The 17,378-nt window shown below is 44.5% G+C and overlaps 1 protein-coding gene across 3 annotated transcripts in view; it reads left to right on the forward strand.

Annotated features, from left to right (window-relative positions):
• Positions 1-17,378, forward strand: part of PTPRG (protein tyrosine phosphatase receptor type G) — a 761,059-nt gene that overhangs the window by 481,522 nt on the left and 262,159 nt on the right. For all 3 annotated transcript variants that reach the window (XM_073592151.1, XM_073592152.1, XM_073592153.1), the window contains exon 7: positions 12,155-12,312. In XM_073592151.1, the coding sequence (XP_073448252.1) occupies positions 12,155-12,312 (158 nt within the window). The remainder of the gene's footprint in view (positions 1-12,154; positions 12,313-17,378) is intronic.

Raw genomic sequence — 17,378 nt, forward strand, 5'->3', positions numbered from 1 at the left:
TGCAGCCTTGTCAGTGCAGCCTTGTCAGTGCAGCCTTGTCAGTGCAGCCTTGTCAGTGCAGCCTTGTCAGTGCAGCCTTGTCAGTGCAGCCTTGTCAGTGCAGCCTTGTCAGTGCAGCCTTGTCAGTGCAGCCTTCCCCAGTGCAGCCTTGTCAGTGCAGCCTTCCCCAGTGCAGCCTTGTCAGTGCAGCCTTCCCCAGTGCAGCCTTGTCAGTGCAGCCTTCCCCAGTGCAGCCTTGTCAGTGCAGCCTTGTCAGTGCAGCCTTGTCAGTGCAGCCTTGTCAGTGCAGCCTTGTCAGTGCAGCCTTGTCAGTGCAGCCTTGTCAGTGCAGCCTTCCCCAGTGCAGCCTTCCCCAGTGCAGCCTTGTCAGTGCAGCCTTCCCCAGTGCAGCCTTGTCAGTGCAGCCTTCCCCAGTGCAGCCTTCCCCAGTGCAGCCTTGTCAGTGCAGCCTTGTCAGTGCAGCCTTCCCCAGTGCAGCCTTGTCAGTGCAGCCTTCCCCAGTGCAGCCTTGTCAGTGCAGCCTTCCCCAGTGCAGCCTTGTCAGTGCAGCCTTTCCCAGTGCAGCCTTGTCAGTGCAGCCTTCCCCAGTGCAGCCTTGTCAGTGCAGCCTTCCCCAGTGCAGCCTTGCCCCAGTGCAGCCCCCCTGTCCCTGCTTCCAGGGCTTCAAAATCGCGGTCCGCGATTTGAAAATGGCGCCGCCGGCGCCGAAGTACACAGAGCCGGTCCTCGGCTCTTTCCGGCGGCTCTCGTTTACTTTCGGCTCCACTCGTAGTCCCGAGCGGAGCTATCCGAGTAGGTTCGGATAGCTCCGCTCGGGACTACGAGTGGAGCCGAAAGTAAACGAGAGCCGCCGGAAAGAGCCGAGGACCGGCTCTGTGTACTTCGGCTCCGGCGGCGCCATTTTCAAATCGCGGTCCGCGATTTTGAAATTTGGACAGCTCGGGATCGGCGGGGATCGGCGTATAACACGCACCTGCGACTTTCCCCTGATTTTAAGGGGAAAAAAGTGCGTGTTATACGCCGATAAATACGGTAAGTAATAGCCATCTATAACAACTCTAATTATTGAGCAGTATAGCACCAAGACAAATGCAAATTATAACCAACAAAGTTTCAAACAACTTAAAAAACTTAAATGTAACATATGTGCTCAGGCATAAAGGGAGAACAGAGATGTCTTGTTACCAGCCAATCTGTCTCCCTAAAATCCTAAGCTCACAGGTCCTGAAGGTATATGCATTATACAATATGCAAACAATATCAACTTGCGTTTTGAAAGTCAGAGTTCCTCTTTCACTAGTACAAGTGTTTTGCACTGAGTCCCTTGCTGAGTAAAGAAAAAACGTAGAAGTCCTCACAATGGAGATGTCTGGTATCTTCAGCTAGCTTAAGGGTCCAGACAAATCTCTATGTGAAGTACTGTAACTCAAGGATAAAGGGTAACTGATGTAAAGTGTCTTCTGGGAAAGGCTCTGACAAGAAGACAGGGTAAAGGTGTCTGCATGCATTGTCTCTTAGAAATGGATTGTGCAAGATGGGTTACTGCCCGCTCACCAATCCAGCAACACCATGGCCCAAGGGAATAGACGTCCTTGGTCAGACTCTTTTTAGGAATGCCCGGCTGGCAACCTGGCAGCAGGAAGGTGCAGTGATGTCTGCAGATACACACGGGGTCCCTCTCTGGCGAGAAGTCATCAACGCACCAACCTTGGAGCTATAGCGGGATAGACACACTAACCCTTGGAGCTGTGGTAGGAGCCCCCTCATGTCCTGTCTTCTAAACACCGCTCGCTCACTGTAGAGCTGGAGAGGGAGGGGGAAAAGTTCCCCCCGGCAGCTGCTGACAGACTGTGTGTCTCTCAGAGCCTGTCAGTGTGTAAGTGTATTCCTGCGGTGGCCGGCTGGAGGTTCGGGGCCACAGGCTGGCTGAGCGACACCCACTACACTTGTGTTACTATAGAAATTCCACAAGACAGCCAGTGTTACTGTCATCAACACCCTAATGGCTTCCCTAAATGAATATATGGTAGATCTTGAGAAGTCTAGAAGTATTGTTACTTTCATATTTTCATATTTGCTTGATTTTAGCTATACAAGCTATTCTCAACTAGGGTTCCTCCAGAGGTTAGGGGTTCCCTGTGCTCCTATTGATGGTGTCTACCTAATAACAGGTCCAACACCACTTTGCATGGCCAGCTACATCACACCAATGATCATTTTAGCTGTCTGTAAGGGTGTCATTCTGACTACCACTGTAAGGTCATCATTTATCCCTTTGGCCACCAATGTATGGGGAAATTTTTCCCACGCACGCCCAATGAATTGGTTTTAGCAGGTGGTTCCCCAAGACCTAAAAATTATTTCAAGTGCCACTTTTGGGTTAAAAAGGTTGAAAGAGGCTGAGCTATACAGCCAGTGGTGCTCCTAGCCTCTCCATCTTGCTGTTACATTTCCAGTGTGATCACTCCCTCACTTCCCATGCCTGGCAGTGCATCTCTCTTTAAAATAAAAATCAAAAAGTAATACAGCACTTTCAAAAATACTCCAATGTGTGACTGATATAAAAAATAAATGTGACTGTGCAAGCTGCAATTTTCATGTGAGATACACACACCATAGACAATGAATCAAAAATAAACTGTGCTAAAATAAAAATCTAAATAATTGCTGAAGAAATTCTATATGCATAACAGGAAAGTTCATATAGTGAAGTGATATCTGAAAGATCCCTTCATCGTGGATAATCTTTACCAAGAAATCATGACAGTTCAGAGAAACACCTCCACCTCATAAAATAGCTGCTTACCAGCTCCTAAGACCTCCTATCACTGGAGGTCTTAGGCTAGCCACACACTATACAATTTTCGTATTCATTTTCCTTTAGATTTACCTTCAACTATGTAATGCAAGGGCCTGTCTGATTGCATACAAATTGAAAGGGCTTAGGTTTGACCTCATATTATATGGTTTGGGTAAATCTAAAGGAAAGTTGAACAAGAAAATTGTATAGTGTATGGCCAGCCTAAGACACTTGTGGCTATTTACCCAGTTAGGGCCTTTGATCATCCAGGGAGATCGCACTCTTAAGTCTCCACCGCCCAATGAACTCGATCACAGAGGGGTTCCAAGAAAAGATAAAACCTCCATAGTGTAAAATCTTAGGGTTTATATAGGTTTATGGTTAAATTTAGTTTTTACCATCATGCAATCGACTTTTTGAGAGTTTAGGTTGGGTTTATTTGACCCCCTAGCTTAGTGGTTTTAAATAAAATATTTTTTTGGTACTGTTCACAGTAGTATCAAATGATTGACTTTTGATGTAATTTAGGCTTCTTCCATGAGAGGCCGCTACTGGGTAATTTTTGGACTAAAAAGTCCCCGTTTACACATTCATGGTCCTTCCGATTTAATCTGATACCAACATGAATAATAATAAATTCCTTTGTTTGGTCTATAGTGTATGTACACCTGTTAATGGGACCATTAATTTTTGTTTTTATTTTATTTTTAGATTCACCCTTTTTTTTTCTCAAGTGATATCTTATGATTAGTAATCTAGTCATCATTGGTTGCGTTTAAAGCAGCTATTTGGTGCCCCCCCCTTTTTCTTTTTTTCTTACTATACCTTTTCCAATCAATGTTGCAATATCCATTGGTTTTGCATAAGGAGGCATCTTGCCCTTTTTTAAGATGGAGTATGTTGAGGATGATCACCTGAAACTCAGAACGAGGTGTGGTTGCTTCCTATATAATGCGGAGTCAGTACGCCGCCCGGGCCCCAGGGCGACGTCATCTGTGACACAACTCGTAAGTTGGAGCGACGTGCTGACATCTCCGCGCTTGTGCCAGTCCCGGACCATGAGCTGCATTTTGAGCCGGCCAACTTGTATTTTTTTACCTGCGAGTTTTACATTCCATTGATGTAAGTGCAACATCCTTTTTTTTTTTTTTTTTTTACCTAAATAAACCTTAAGATTTTACACCTATGGAAGTTTTATCTTTTATTGGAACCCCTCTGTGATCGAGTTCGTTGGGCGGTGGAGGCTTAAGAGCGCGATCTTCCTGGATGATCAACCTGACTGGGTAAATAGCCACAAGTGTCTTAGACCTCCCGTGATAGGAGGTCTTAGGAGCTGGTAAGCAGCCATTTTATGAGGTTGAGGTGTTTCTCTGAACTGTCTCGATTTCTTGGTGAAATTATCCACAATCAAGGGATCTTTCAGAACTCGCATCACTATATGAACTTTGCTGTTTTTATGCATATAGACTTTCTTCATCAATTATATACATTTTTATTTTGGCGCAGTTTATTTTTGATTCATCTCTTTAAGATTTACAGGAGAAGGCTGTTGTTTGGAAGCCTCAGGAGAAGAGTGCTAAAAGACTTGGAGAGAAGGGAGAGAGCACATTGCTGATCCAACAATGAGAGTGAGGGTATAAAGAAGCTGCCAGCTGCAAAGCTGAAGACAGTTGCTACATGAGAAACTAGAGCCATTTTCTACAGATCACTGTAATTCATAACCTCAAGCAGTGGTGGTGCTAGGTCTACAAAAGATCTGGGGCTAGAGCACGTAGCAGCGTAGTAAAGAAAGTCATAGGCTTGGGCAGGCATGCACATGTATATAATATACGTGTGTGTGTGTGTGTGTGTGTATATATATATATATATATATATATATATATATCCCCAGAAAGCCTCCCCCTTCCATCAGGGTCCCCAGACAGCCCCTCTTACATTAGGGTCCCCAGAGAGCCTCCCCCTTAAATCAGGGTCCCCAGAGAGCCCCCCACTTACATCAGGGTGGGTCCCCAGAGAGCCTCCCCTCCCCTTGGGGACCCCTGCAGAGACTCGGGGCTATGGGCCCCAGATTCGGGGCTATAGCCCCAAAAGCCACCCCCTAGCGATGCCACTGATATCAAGGCATCAATTGTCAGTTGCTTTACACCTCTATTCCGATATATTTACTTTTTGTAGGGTGAAGGTCCTTCATGGTCTGCTTACGGGCTGATAGCATGGGAGTAGCATAAGCTGTAATGCCTACTTGTTGTACAGAAAAGTCAGGTAGCCAATCTGGCCCTGTTGTCTGGAAGTGCTGTATAAATCTAAATCTAAATCTCAGGACTGGATAGGTGAAATGCAAATCCTCTGGCAGAGAAAACTGCAAATGTATAATAATTTCAGCTGTGTATTTTTTGGAGTTCAGTTTTAACATATTAACTTCCTACCAGAGCCTAGCGTTCCCCTTTAAACTCTACTTAAGGCAATATGTAAAGAGAGGACAATAGAATGACAGGACTGTGGGCGACAGCCCTGTTTAATGATGGATGGGAACAAGGCATGAGCTCCCAGCATAAAAATAAAACCTTCAAGTCACTCCATCCAGACTGAAATAGATTTGCTGAATCTCAAATCCCACACATCTAATTGTCAAAAAAATAGATAGACGCCAAGTGTGCCGCTTGCATGTTAAGCAGGCCGCCCATTGTATTCCTGCTGCAGGTTGATCATTCATTATGTTCTCCCAAATAGTTAAACTGAAGGACAGAATGGAATGGAACGTAGACTGCTTAATACACTGTGTATTTAATATGAAAATCATCCATTATTCATGGGTGGAATTTGAATAACTTTGAATTTAGCATTCCTGCTCCTCTTTTCACTTTGATGAACAATTAATTATTAAAAAATGATACTGTCGGCATATGGTTAAGACTTTTGTACACTCTATGCATTTGTCCCTCTGTAGTTCTCCTATAGAGTCCTACAACATAGTATGATGATTTACACCATCATGATTAAAGGGAAGTGATCGCTGGAGAAAAGAAAAGCATATCATATTTTCCAAGCTCTACAGTTTCTGTTCCATATGTGTCATCCTTGTTTAAAGTAAAACTACAGGCAAAAGCAAAAACGATTTATATGTTGGTCTGTCACAATTTCCAATATAATTGTATTACCTGTTGATCCTGCCAGTGGAGACATTGATTATTCACTTCTGTAATACAGTGACAACTAGTGACACATCCATAATCCAAGAGGAATGGGGCCTAGCTCACTGGGCAGTGGTGCCCAATGTGGTCTGGATGCGGCCTGCTACCTGTTGGCACATAGAGGTTCAGCCATCACCTACCCTGCCTGCCCCATTTCCCAGGGACAGCTGTGTTTGCCCTATGCTAAACCCTGTTCAAAGCCCCAGATGCAATGTCAGTGTATTGCATGCTGAGCTGGTGGAGGGGCAGGGCGTGTATGCAGGCAGAAAGGTGACAGCATGGAGACTCAGCTCAGTTGAAACTTTTGACTTGATTAGTTGCTCTCTGATGACTGCACCTGCCTAATCTGAGTCAGCCTGGTGTGAAATCATTAAAGTTAGAAGAATTTTTTTCACATTCTTCACTGACAACCAATGCAAGGAGAAAGGGGTTAATAAACACTGGCATTGGCCACCAATGTGAATAAGGGGGAAGATAACAGCGATGCTGGGGTATTGAGGTCACTGGCACCAATGCTGGGAGTTATGGTGGTCAGTGGCACTAGTGCAGGGTGTTATTATTAAGCCATGTCCAATATTAAGAGCAATGCCAACCACATCCACTTTTTGGGTGGATAAAACTTTTTAATGAAAGTAAATGATAAAATGGCGCTTTCAATGAAGTGACTTGTTTAAAGTGTATCACCAGAAAAATACTCCCTCCAATGTAACATAAGGTCTCATCAATGGATACTGAGAACACTCTCAATAGGTAGCGGACAACAAGAGAGATTTTAATAGGGATTAAAATAATCTGGGGGGATCACTAAAAGAACCAGGGAATGGAAAAGCTCAAGACTGTCTCCAAAAGTATTGTAGAAGAGGATCAAGCTTGTATCCTGGCTGGAGATGATTACCTCCTCCAAAAAGTTATGGGGCTCTCCTTTCTTTAGAGACTGTGCTAATGAAAAATGTATAGGTAGAGTGGGAATCCCATAAAATGACCACAGCAGGGATGCAGTCATAGGAATTTAAGAGGAGATCTCTCCAGTAGAGTCCTTAAGATATTTATGTCTCTAGCATGACCCGGCTGAAAAGAAATTCATGGTAAGTTATTTTTTATCTTCTACCTTTTCTGCACTTCATTTTGGGGGAATTTATACTAAAGAACATATTTCCAGGCAGGTGGGCTTCACATTTTTTTATAAACCGTCTCGTCTTAGTTACTTTATTGGCCCTCTGTAGTCGGTGCATTCTGTGTTACTCTAGCAGATGTCAGCACTTCCAACTCACTCTCTGACAGTAAGTTTATAGTCTTTGTGCAAGATCTATTAATATTTCAGTCATGTTTCCCTTTCCAAGATAGGAGCTGAACAGCCAGTGTAATCCGCTGTAGATATATAAAGCAATATTTTTCCTTTTCCACAAATCTCTCTATGCTTTTGATAATACTTCCAGTTATTGTCTTCCTTAGGGTGAGTCAGTGATGTCACTATTTCCTAATGTCTTGATTGGGAAAAAAGTTCCCTCAAAAAAAAAAAAAAAGAGAAAAATATATTTCGAGCTTCCTACATTTTGACCTATTTCACATTGCATTAAAATATGCTGCCAAGCGTGCAGATGGTGTATTTACCTGGAAGCTATCATAAAATGTAGTTGCCACACACCCAATGGAAGTTGAAATCAGGTTTGAAATCAAGTTTTCAGTCAGTAGTGTGTGTGTGTGTGTGTGTGTGTGTGTGTGTGTGTGTGTGTGTTGTGGGGTGAATATGGTGGCCAATTGTCGTGCCCCAGCTATGCAGTCAGCTAAGTGGATTACAGGAGTGTGTTACTCTTTACAAATCTTTTGGCAAGTAAAGCTATTAACTATGCATTTAGCTCTTTAGCTGGAGTTTCTATTAAGAATAGTATACTCTGTGTAGGTTTTTAATTTTTATTTCTCTATAAATGCTTCGTATTCCATAGGGGAATAAATTATTCAGCCGAGAGTGACTAATTTCTCTGTGCATTTGCATTTATTAATATAGATGACATCTACGTAATGCTTGCTTGGCTTAGGAAATGTGATGCCTCTTACAGACTCCTGTTAAAAAAAAAAATGAAATCCCGATGATGAGTTGGATTACAAAATGAATTCCTTTTCCTGAAAAAAAAATCAAATGGGACAGTTGACATATACAACACTCCCCTCCCATTGTGCTCGAAGGCCAAATGACTATGGACACGGCCATTTTTACCCAGACCAAATGAGCTAAACTTTATTTAAGACCGTTTTAGGGCTTGTGTCAATGGCATCAATTTGTTTTCCATTTGAGAGGCTTCTGAGATTGTTCAGAATTCTTTGATAGGGTGTTTGACCTGCGGTTGATTTCCTTCTAACCTGCATTTACCCAATTTCAAGCTGGTTTTGCAATCCCATAGACTTGTATTGGAATGCAAAACCCATTTGAAGTGAACAAAAGCCCGTAAGCTCTGGCCCTTATGTGTGTTCCTTTAGGCTCCATGCACACTGGACTTAAAAAAGACCAGTTCCCTTGGCAGAAAAATATGCTCATATAGAAAGTTTTTTGTACAAAGTTTAGATGAGTTTGGGAGAGTTTTGCATTTTTTCTGCCAGAAAGCTCTAGTCACAAACGCAAACCAGAAGGGTTTTTTTTTTTTCCTGCCTCAATGCTGAGCTTAAAATATGCTTGTAAATCGTCCTAATGTGCATGGACATATAGGGTAACATTGAGCTGCTTCTATAGGCAGAACACATAACACCTGTAGAAGCATCAATTTTTAGGCCAGTTTGCCTGGAGCCTAAGTGCGTTATGCCTACAATTTTATTTGCTTAAAGGTGAGCTCCAGACAGGTTTTGAAAAGGCACAAGTGATTTTGCTTATGTGGTTTGAAAAACAAATATCAACAAATCATATTTTTTTTTATGCAATTAGCATAAATACTGGAATGTGACTTTATTATAGCTGCTTGTAATCTTCTATACAGTAGCAATTAGACTGGGAGTAGGTGAAGCAGTACTTGGAGCCAATTAAGGTATGCTGCATTCACACGTGCTGAAGAAGATGATGCTGATAGATATTCCTTACTGTCCAATCACAGGTTAGGGGCTAAGAGGCGACCTAACTTCACTAACTTGGCTTAACTGCATTAGAGAAAAAGTCAGGTCACTACACTGGCTGTGTTATGTTGGAGGGTTGTGAATGAATGAATGAAGGATTTGTAGAGCGCTGCAATGCGAACTGAATCGCCTCAAGGCGCTAGAATGCGTTCTCTGTTGCCAGCTTCTTAGAAAAGGAAGGTCTTTAGTTTTTTCCTGAAGGCCTGATGGTTTTCTTCCATGCGGATGTGGGTCAGAAGAGCGTTCCATAGTCGAGGTCCTTGGACTGTGAATCTTAGAACTTGATTGCCAGAAATAAACGTCCTTTGGCAGGAAAACACCTCCAGTATATGTTCTTCAGTGGTATATCTTGTTTATGGTGTATTTAGCCATGAATTCGGTGTTAAAGGAGAAGTTTGGGATTGTAAAAAAAAAATAAAACATTCATACTCGCCTCCATGCTGCAGCATTGGTGTGATGCTGCAGCTGTCCCCCGCCGGCTACAAGCCCAAGAACTGAGTGATCACTTGACCACTGACCACTCAGTTCTCGGCCTTCCTGGAGCAGAGAGTGGTGACTGACAGTCTGTATCAGGCTACCTCCCTAATGACCGTTCCATGGTTTAATCTTCATAATCTTCATGCACACACATCTAAAACTGGCGTTGGTGGACCCAAAGCGAAGAATATTCTGGTGTGATCTCCAAACACGTTGTTTTATTATGAGGTGTCTCTATGGTTCCCCAAGACAGTCCAAGGAAAGTACAAAATAAGAGTAATTAATGATATATGTGGCACTAACTCAATGCAGTGAATAAGTAACCAAATTCATAATTGTAAATGCATAATGTGAAAAAAACATCAAAGTCCGTAAAAAACTCCAAGATTCATATATCTGTGTAGAAAAGTGCATGCGCAGACGATTAAATATTGTGCACATATATGAATCTTGGACTTTTTTATGGACTTTGATGGGTTTTTTTTTTTCACATTATGCATTTATGATTATGAATTTGGTTACTTATTCACTGCATTGAGTTGGCTCCATATATATCATTATTTATTTACTTGTGGGGACACACCTTTTCTTATGTTGGCTACCACTCTGGAATTATTTTGAGGTTTACTTGTGGTTTTTTTCACATTATGCATTTATGATTATGAATTTGGTTACTTATTCACTGCATTGAGTTAGCGCCACATATATCATTATTTATTTACTTAGTTGTGGGACACACACCTTTTTTTATGTTGGCTACCACTCTGGAATTGTTTTGAGGTTTACTTGTGGTTTACGCATTCTTTTTTTTATTTATTTTTGCAAAATAAGAGTACCGCAAGTTTCTAAAAAGCCCAGTATAGATTTATTAGTCTTGACAAGGGTAGCTCAGAGGTCACCCCCAAAACTCCTACATGACCCCTCCAAAAACCCCACCCCCTTTTTACCCCAATAAAACGCTTGACACCAAATGGAGTTAAATGGCTGTAAGGCCTTTTATTAAACAAAATAACAAGAACGTTACAACAAAACATGGATGTCCCCTGCCGCAAAACACCACCTTGGGGACGTTGACACTTGCCCACAGACCTTACAGGTCTACCACTACCTGGTCCTTATTATTGGACCACACCCAACCAGAGGACACCATACCAGGCGATGGTTCCCCACTTGTATCCCACCAACCAATTTTAACCCCATCCAAGAGGTCCCAACCGCCATCACAATACCTATACACTTCCTGCCTACATACCCTATAACAGGGAGGAAGGGATGTTCATCCAATGGCTTTCCAACTCTGATCGTTACTGTCCCACCCCTTTCAGTAGTCTACACTCCTACGCTCCTCCCCATCACCCCGTCTCCTCAACCAATCGCATAAGTAAACCTCACACCTCTCCCTTTTGAACACGTTAACTCTATGCTGTCTGGTTCCCCTTCCACCCTTTCATGCCAGCCCTTTGCTTCATTTGTTCCTCATAGCTCCGGTCCTTCCTTTATAATAGATCCGTAAGAAAATCAACACATTTCTGGTTCACAGCTCCCCTTTCATCAATGTTCCAGTGCTGACTACGATATGAGGATGAAGAATTTGAATAGTGAGAGTCCATGCACCAGTTTGACAAACATTGAATTTACCTGCTGATCTTTTATCAAAACTAATCTACACAAGGCTTTTTATAAACGTTTGGCACTCTTTCTTTACACTTTCTTCGGAAACACAAATGAACCAGTCAGGGAAGATAAACAGTACAGATTTATTGGACAAGGGTCTCTGCAAGCCTTCTACATAAAAAATGTAATTTGCATAAAATGTAATGTGCGATGTTACGATGAACCAATAAGCTTCGAACTCTGGTAGCTATTACTAAATTTGCTTGCACAGGAGAAAGCTCTGGGTCTGTCATTGTGAACCTCCCTTTGCGATCTAGTGAGCCACTGACTTGAAACAAGTCTCCAGATCAGATTTGTTTCAGATCAGTGACTCTCTTTTATAATAGAAACTAGGAACAGAAAAATTTACATCCTGTACACAAAGGCAGCCCCTTGTTTTCATATTCAAAATTATATTTATTGGTTTAACTCAATGGACACACTTTTCTGTTTTTGATCCCCTTCTTTAAAGGGCACTTCCACTAAAACTGGTATTTAGGATATCAGTGCAGTCTGGTGGAGTCAACCCTTCACTTTTCATCGGGATCTTGCTGCCTCTAGTCTCATCCATCTTAGGCAGCTTATTTTTTTTATTCCTTACTTGCACTAACCGTTATTTTTTTCTGAACAAGCTTTTGGAGCTCTACCTTTTTCTTCTTTTAGGTTTGACCCTGGAAATCTTTTCGTTTAAAAATTAACCGTTCGTTCAAATAAAAAAAAAATCATGTATAGTGCTCAACTTTGATATTGTACTCACCAAAGACTGTATGAAATGCTTCATTTCAAGCTTATCAGAATCTCTATAGGGTTGAATTCTGGCCAACAAGAGCACACAGCGGATCTATAGTGTGACGATAAAGACCTCTAAACAATTGATATTTTATACATTTGCTGCAGGTAACATTTACAAGAGTCCTTTATGCTTATATTGCAGAGAAAGAAACCTTTCTGGACCCATTTGTCTTGAGGGACTTGCTGCCGGCCTCACTGGGGAGCTTTTACCGATACACCGGCTCTTTGACCACACCTCCGTGTAGTGAAATTGTGGAGTGGGTTGTCTTCAGCAGGCCTGTCCCAATCTCCTATCAGCAGGTAAGATCTGAATAGGAACATAGCCAAATTTTGTTAGAAGTGGGCTATTGTATGAAAATATCTAATAGAATTCTATGCATTTGCCCAGAGAGGCCAATCATGTTCTCCCTTTTGTAATCATCTCTGCTATTGAAAAATCTAAGCGGTAAACTGGATGCCATGGGCAATGAAGTTCTCCTTTTGGTTTATTCATCAGTAACATTGCCTCAATAAGCTGTAAACTAGAATGTTACTGACTGTCAATCTATATGTATCCTATAACCGGGGTGGGATTTTTATACAGTCCTTGACAAGTGCAACTGGTAGCACTTAAACGCTGCACAGTTTGTTGTATTTATGCCGTAGCTTACTCATGCATTGCTACTCTGTTGCCTCTGATCCTAGTGACTGTGCAGTCAGCTCAATAAAAACTAAGTGTTGGGATGTTGGCATCACGGTTAGAAGTGACACACAGTGCGTCTGGAAAATGCCTAAAACTGAAGCACTAGTAGAGTTGAGTTTTTTGGGTTACATAGGTTAAATTCTAGGCACCCAATCATCCTACAATGCTACTAGTTCAATGTTAAGTTTTGCAGTGTGGAGCAGATGAACTGCAGCACTTAAGTCCTTGACTGAAGAGCCCTATGCAGCTGTGAGAACATATGCTGGGGGGCACAGGGACAGAGACTATTATACCCTAACCGTAATGCCTCATGCACACTGGATGTTATAATAACGTTATAGAAACAGCAGTAGCTTTGCAGTGAGTTTTTCAGCATTTTTTAACGTTTTTAAATCAATGGGATCAAAAACCTTAAAAACACCTGTGAGCCATGTTTTTGAGCGTTTAACTGCGTTTTTTGGCGTTTGAGCGTTTTTACAGCCAAAAAACACCCCAGCCAAAAACAGTTGATAACAGTCTATGTGTGCATGGACACATAGAATAACATGCTGGAGAGTTTATTGCCTGTAGAAAACGTCTGAAGCCAAAAACAGCAGCTGTAAAAATGTCCAGTGTGCATGAGGCCCAAGTCAGGGCAGAGCTGGAAGCTTTCGGCAGGCACATATGGCTTACCAAGCAGTTTAGAAACTGGTAGGGATCTGGGAGTGAACAAAGAATACAAAATAAACTACAGTGGAACCTCAGTTTGCGAGTAACGCGGTTAATGAGCGTTTCGCAAACCGAGTACTGTTGTCAGGAACGGTGTCATCTCCGGTTTCTCCTGCTGGTGGCACTATTACATTCAGCACCAAAAGGGTGTAATTCCAGTGGCCACCAGCGGGGGTCTCCCTGCCTGGTCTGCAGACTTGCCATCAAGCACACCTGTCATGGTTTTGCTGGACTATATAAACCCGCCCTGAACTAACCTCCAGTGCTTCAGTATTCCTCTGCTAGCCCTTGTCCCTGCCAGTACCTGCTCTTGTTCCAGCCTGTTCCTGTTTGTTCCTGAACCCCGTTTGTGTATCCTGTCCTTGAACCCTGTTTCCTGTTCCCTGTTACCTGCTCCTTGGTCTGCTTCATTATTCCTGGTTTCTGTTCCCTTGTCGCTTTGGCCCATGCCTTATATTTTGCATGTTGGTTTCCTTGCTTGTGTATTATATTAGTTAGATAGATAGTTAGGTTGGTTTGGGGGTTTGCTGTGTTTTCACCATTTTCTTGTTTTTGGTTTGCTGTCTTGTTTTCACGTGTATCGTTATCATTATAATAAACATACTTTCTTTATTTACTCGTTTGTCCCTGATTCCTTGGTGCAGCCCAGCGATCTGATCACCTGCATTGGATGTTGTGTATAACATCCCCTGACAGAATACTGAAGCCATACAATCAGATCGGTTGCACCTGGGAATTGGGGCCTGAGTCCCAGCTATTGTTGAAAGATGGATTTTGAAAGTATTTTGTATTTATCGCTCCTGGCAACTGATGACAGAGACTTTTGTTATCAGACATTGGCTGAATACACTAGGGAACAATTGTTAGAATGCATCCGCCTAGCTCATGTTTTTATTGAGCAAGGCAGTTTTTTGTTTGGAGATGTGCAACCATTAATTAAGATCTGTACTGAGTTGGCCCTGTCTGATGTCGCTGAGGGAGGTGATGACTATACACCCCCTTTTAGTGCAGCTCAGGTAGAATCTTTAGTTTGGCTGTTGGAGGATGACTCAGCATTTTTTTTTGAACAATATTCAGCTTGTCCTCAGCAGGTGCTTGCAAAATGCATTGAATCAGTGCAGTCTCTGGTCAGACAAGCCAAGTGCAAACCTGATGCAGTGCAATCATTAATACAGGCCTGGTCAAGTCTGTTGCATTCAGCTTCTGTTAGCTCCAAATATACTTCTCTACCAATGAAATACCAGTACCCTGTTTCCTCCTGTTGCACCTACCCTGCCTTTAACTCCCCTGATGCTTCTCAACTGCCTCCATCAGCTCCACTAAATCTCCCTTCAAAACCTACTCCCTCTGTCTTGCCATCCTTTCACTCTTCGCTTCTACCAGCTGCATTCCCTACCTACAGCCCTGTACCCACTTATAGATCCCTAGTGGCTAAAAGCAAAAAGAAGCGGAAGTTTTTTCCAACCCATACCATCATGCCAGTATCCAATCCTGCCTCCCCACCAGCTGATCTGTTCCAGCCTGATGTGCCAGCACCTGTGCCCACTGTCCAGTCTGAAGTTCCAGTACCAGCTGCCCAGTTTGAAGTTCCAGTACCTGCTGTTCAGCCTGCTGTGCCAGCACCTGTGCCCACTGTCCAATCTGAAGTTCCAGTACCAGCTGTCCGGTTTGGAGTTCCAGTACCTGCTATCCAGTCCGCTGTACCTGCTGTTCAGCCTGTTGTGCCAGTACCTGCTGTTCTGCCTGATGTGCCAGCACCTGTGCCCACCGTCCAGTCTGAAGTTCCAGTACCAGCTGCCCAGTTTGAAGTTCCAGTACCTGCTATCCAGTCTGATGTACCTGCTGTTCAGCCTGCTGTGCCAGTACCTGCTGTTCTGCCTGATGTGCCAGCACCTGTGCCCACCGTCCAGTCTGAAGTTCCAGTACCAGCTGCCCAGTTTGAAGTTCCAGTACCTGCTATCCAGTCCGATGTACCTGCTGTTCAGACTGTTGTGCCAGTACCTGCTGTTCTGCCTGATGTGCCAGCACCTGTGCCCACTGTCCAGTCTGAAGTTCCAGTACCAGCTGTCCGGTTTGGAGTTCCAGTACCTGCTATCCAGTCCGCTGTACCTGCTGTTCAGCCTGTTGTGCCAGTACCTGCTGTTCTGCCTGATGTGCCAGCACCTGTGCCCACCGTCCAGTCTGAAGTTCCAGTACCAGCTGCCCAGTTTGAAGTTCCAGTACCTGCTATCCAGTCTGATGTACCTGCTGTTCAGCCTGCTGTGCCAGTACCTGCTGTTCTGCCTGATGTGCCAGCACCTGTGCCCACTGTCCAGTCTGAAGTTCCAGTACCAGCTGCCCGGTTTGAAGTTCCAGTACCTGCTGTTCAGCCTGTTGTGCCAGTACCTGCTGTTCTGCCTGATGTGCCAGCACCTGTGCCCATTGTCCAGTCTGAAGTTCCAGTACCAGCTGCCCGGTTTGCAGTTCCAGTACCTGCTATCCGGTCCGATGTACCTGCTGTTCTGCCTGATGTGCCAGCACCTGTGCCCACTGTCCAGTCTGCAGTTCCAGTACCAGCTGCCCGGTTTGGAGTTCCAGTACCTGCTATCCAGTCCGATGTACCGGCTGTTCAGCCTGTTGTGCCAGTACCTGCTGTTCAGCCTGCTGTGCCAGCACCTGTGCCCACTGTCCAGTCTGAAGTTCCAGTACCAGCTGCCCGGTTTGAAGTTCCAGTACCTGCTATCCAATCCAATGCACCTGCTGTTCAGACTGTTGTGCCAGTACCTGCTGTTCTGCCTGATGTGCCAGCACCTGTGCCCACTGTCCAGTCTGAAGTTCCAGTACCAGCTGTCCGGTTTGGAGTTCCAGTACCTGCTATCCAGTCCGCTGTACCTGCTGTTCAGCCTGTTGTGCCAGTACCTGCTGTTCTGCCTGATGTGCCAGCACCTGTGCCCACTGTCCAGTCTGAAGTTCCAGTACCAGCTGCCCAGTTTGAAGTTCCAGTACCTGCTATCCAGTCCGATGTACCTGCTGTTCAGCCTGTTGTGCCAGTACCTGCTGTTCTGCCTGATGTGCCAGCACCTGTGCCCATTGTCCAGTCTGAAGTTCCAGTACCAGCTGCCCAGTTTGCAGTTCCAGTACCTGCTATCCGGTCCGATGTACCTGCTGTTCTGCCTGATGTGCCAGCACCTGTGCCCACTGTCCAGTCTGCAGTTCCAGTACCAGCTGCCCGGTTTGGAGTTCCAGTACCTGCTATCCATTCCGATGTACCTGCTGTTCTGCCTATTGTGCCAGTACCTGCTGTTCTGCCTGATGTGCCAGCGCCTGTGCCCACTGTCCAGTCTGAAGTTCCAGTACCAGCTGCCCGGTTTGAAGTTCCAGTACCTGCTGTTCTGCCTGATGTGCCAGCGCCTGTGCCCACGGCCCAGTTTGAAGTTCCAGTACCAGCTGCCCGGTTTGCAGTTCCAGTACCTGCTATCCGGTCCGATGTACCTGCTGTTCTGCCTGATGTGCCAGCACCTGTGCCCACTGTCCAGTCTGCAGTTCCAGTACCTGCTATCCAGTCCGATGTACCTGCTGTTCTGCCTGTTGTGCCAGTACCTGCTGTTCTGCCTGACGTGCCAGCGCCTGTGCCCACGGCCCAGTCTGAAGTTCCAGTACTGACTATCCAGCCCGATTCACCTGCTGTTCTGCCTGTTGTTCCAGCACCTGCTGTTCTGCCTGATGTGCCAGTGTCTGTGCTTGCTGCCCAGTCTAAAGTTCCAGTACCGGCTGCCCGGTTTGAAGTTCCAGTACCTGCTATCCAGTCCGATGTGCCTTCTGTTCAGCTTGTTGTGCCAGCACCTGCTGTTCTGCCTGATGGGCCTACTGCCCAGTCTGAAGTTCCAGTACCTGCCGCCTGGTCTGATGTCTCGGTGCCAACCCTCCAGCCTGATGTCTCTGTGCCAGCCCTCCAGCCTGATGTCTCGGTGCCAGTGTTCCAGTCTGAGGTGCCAGT

The sequence above is a fragment of the Aquarana catesbeiana genome, linkage group LG07, assembly GCF_042186555.1.
Source record: "Aquarana catesbeiana isolate 2022-GZ linkage group LG07, ASM4218655v1, whole genome shotgun sequence".
In the NCBI taxonomy this organism is placed as follows: domain Eukaryota; kingdom Metazoa; phylum Chordata; class Amphibia; order Anura; family Ranidae; genus Aquarana; species Aquarana catesbeiana.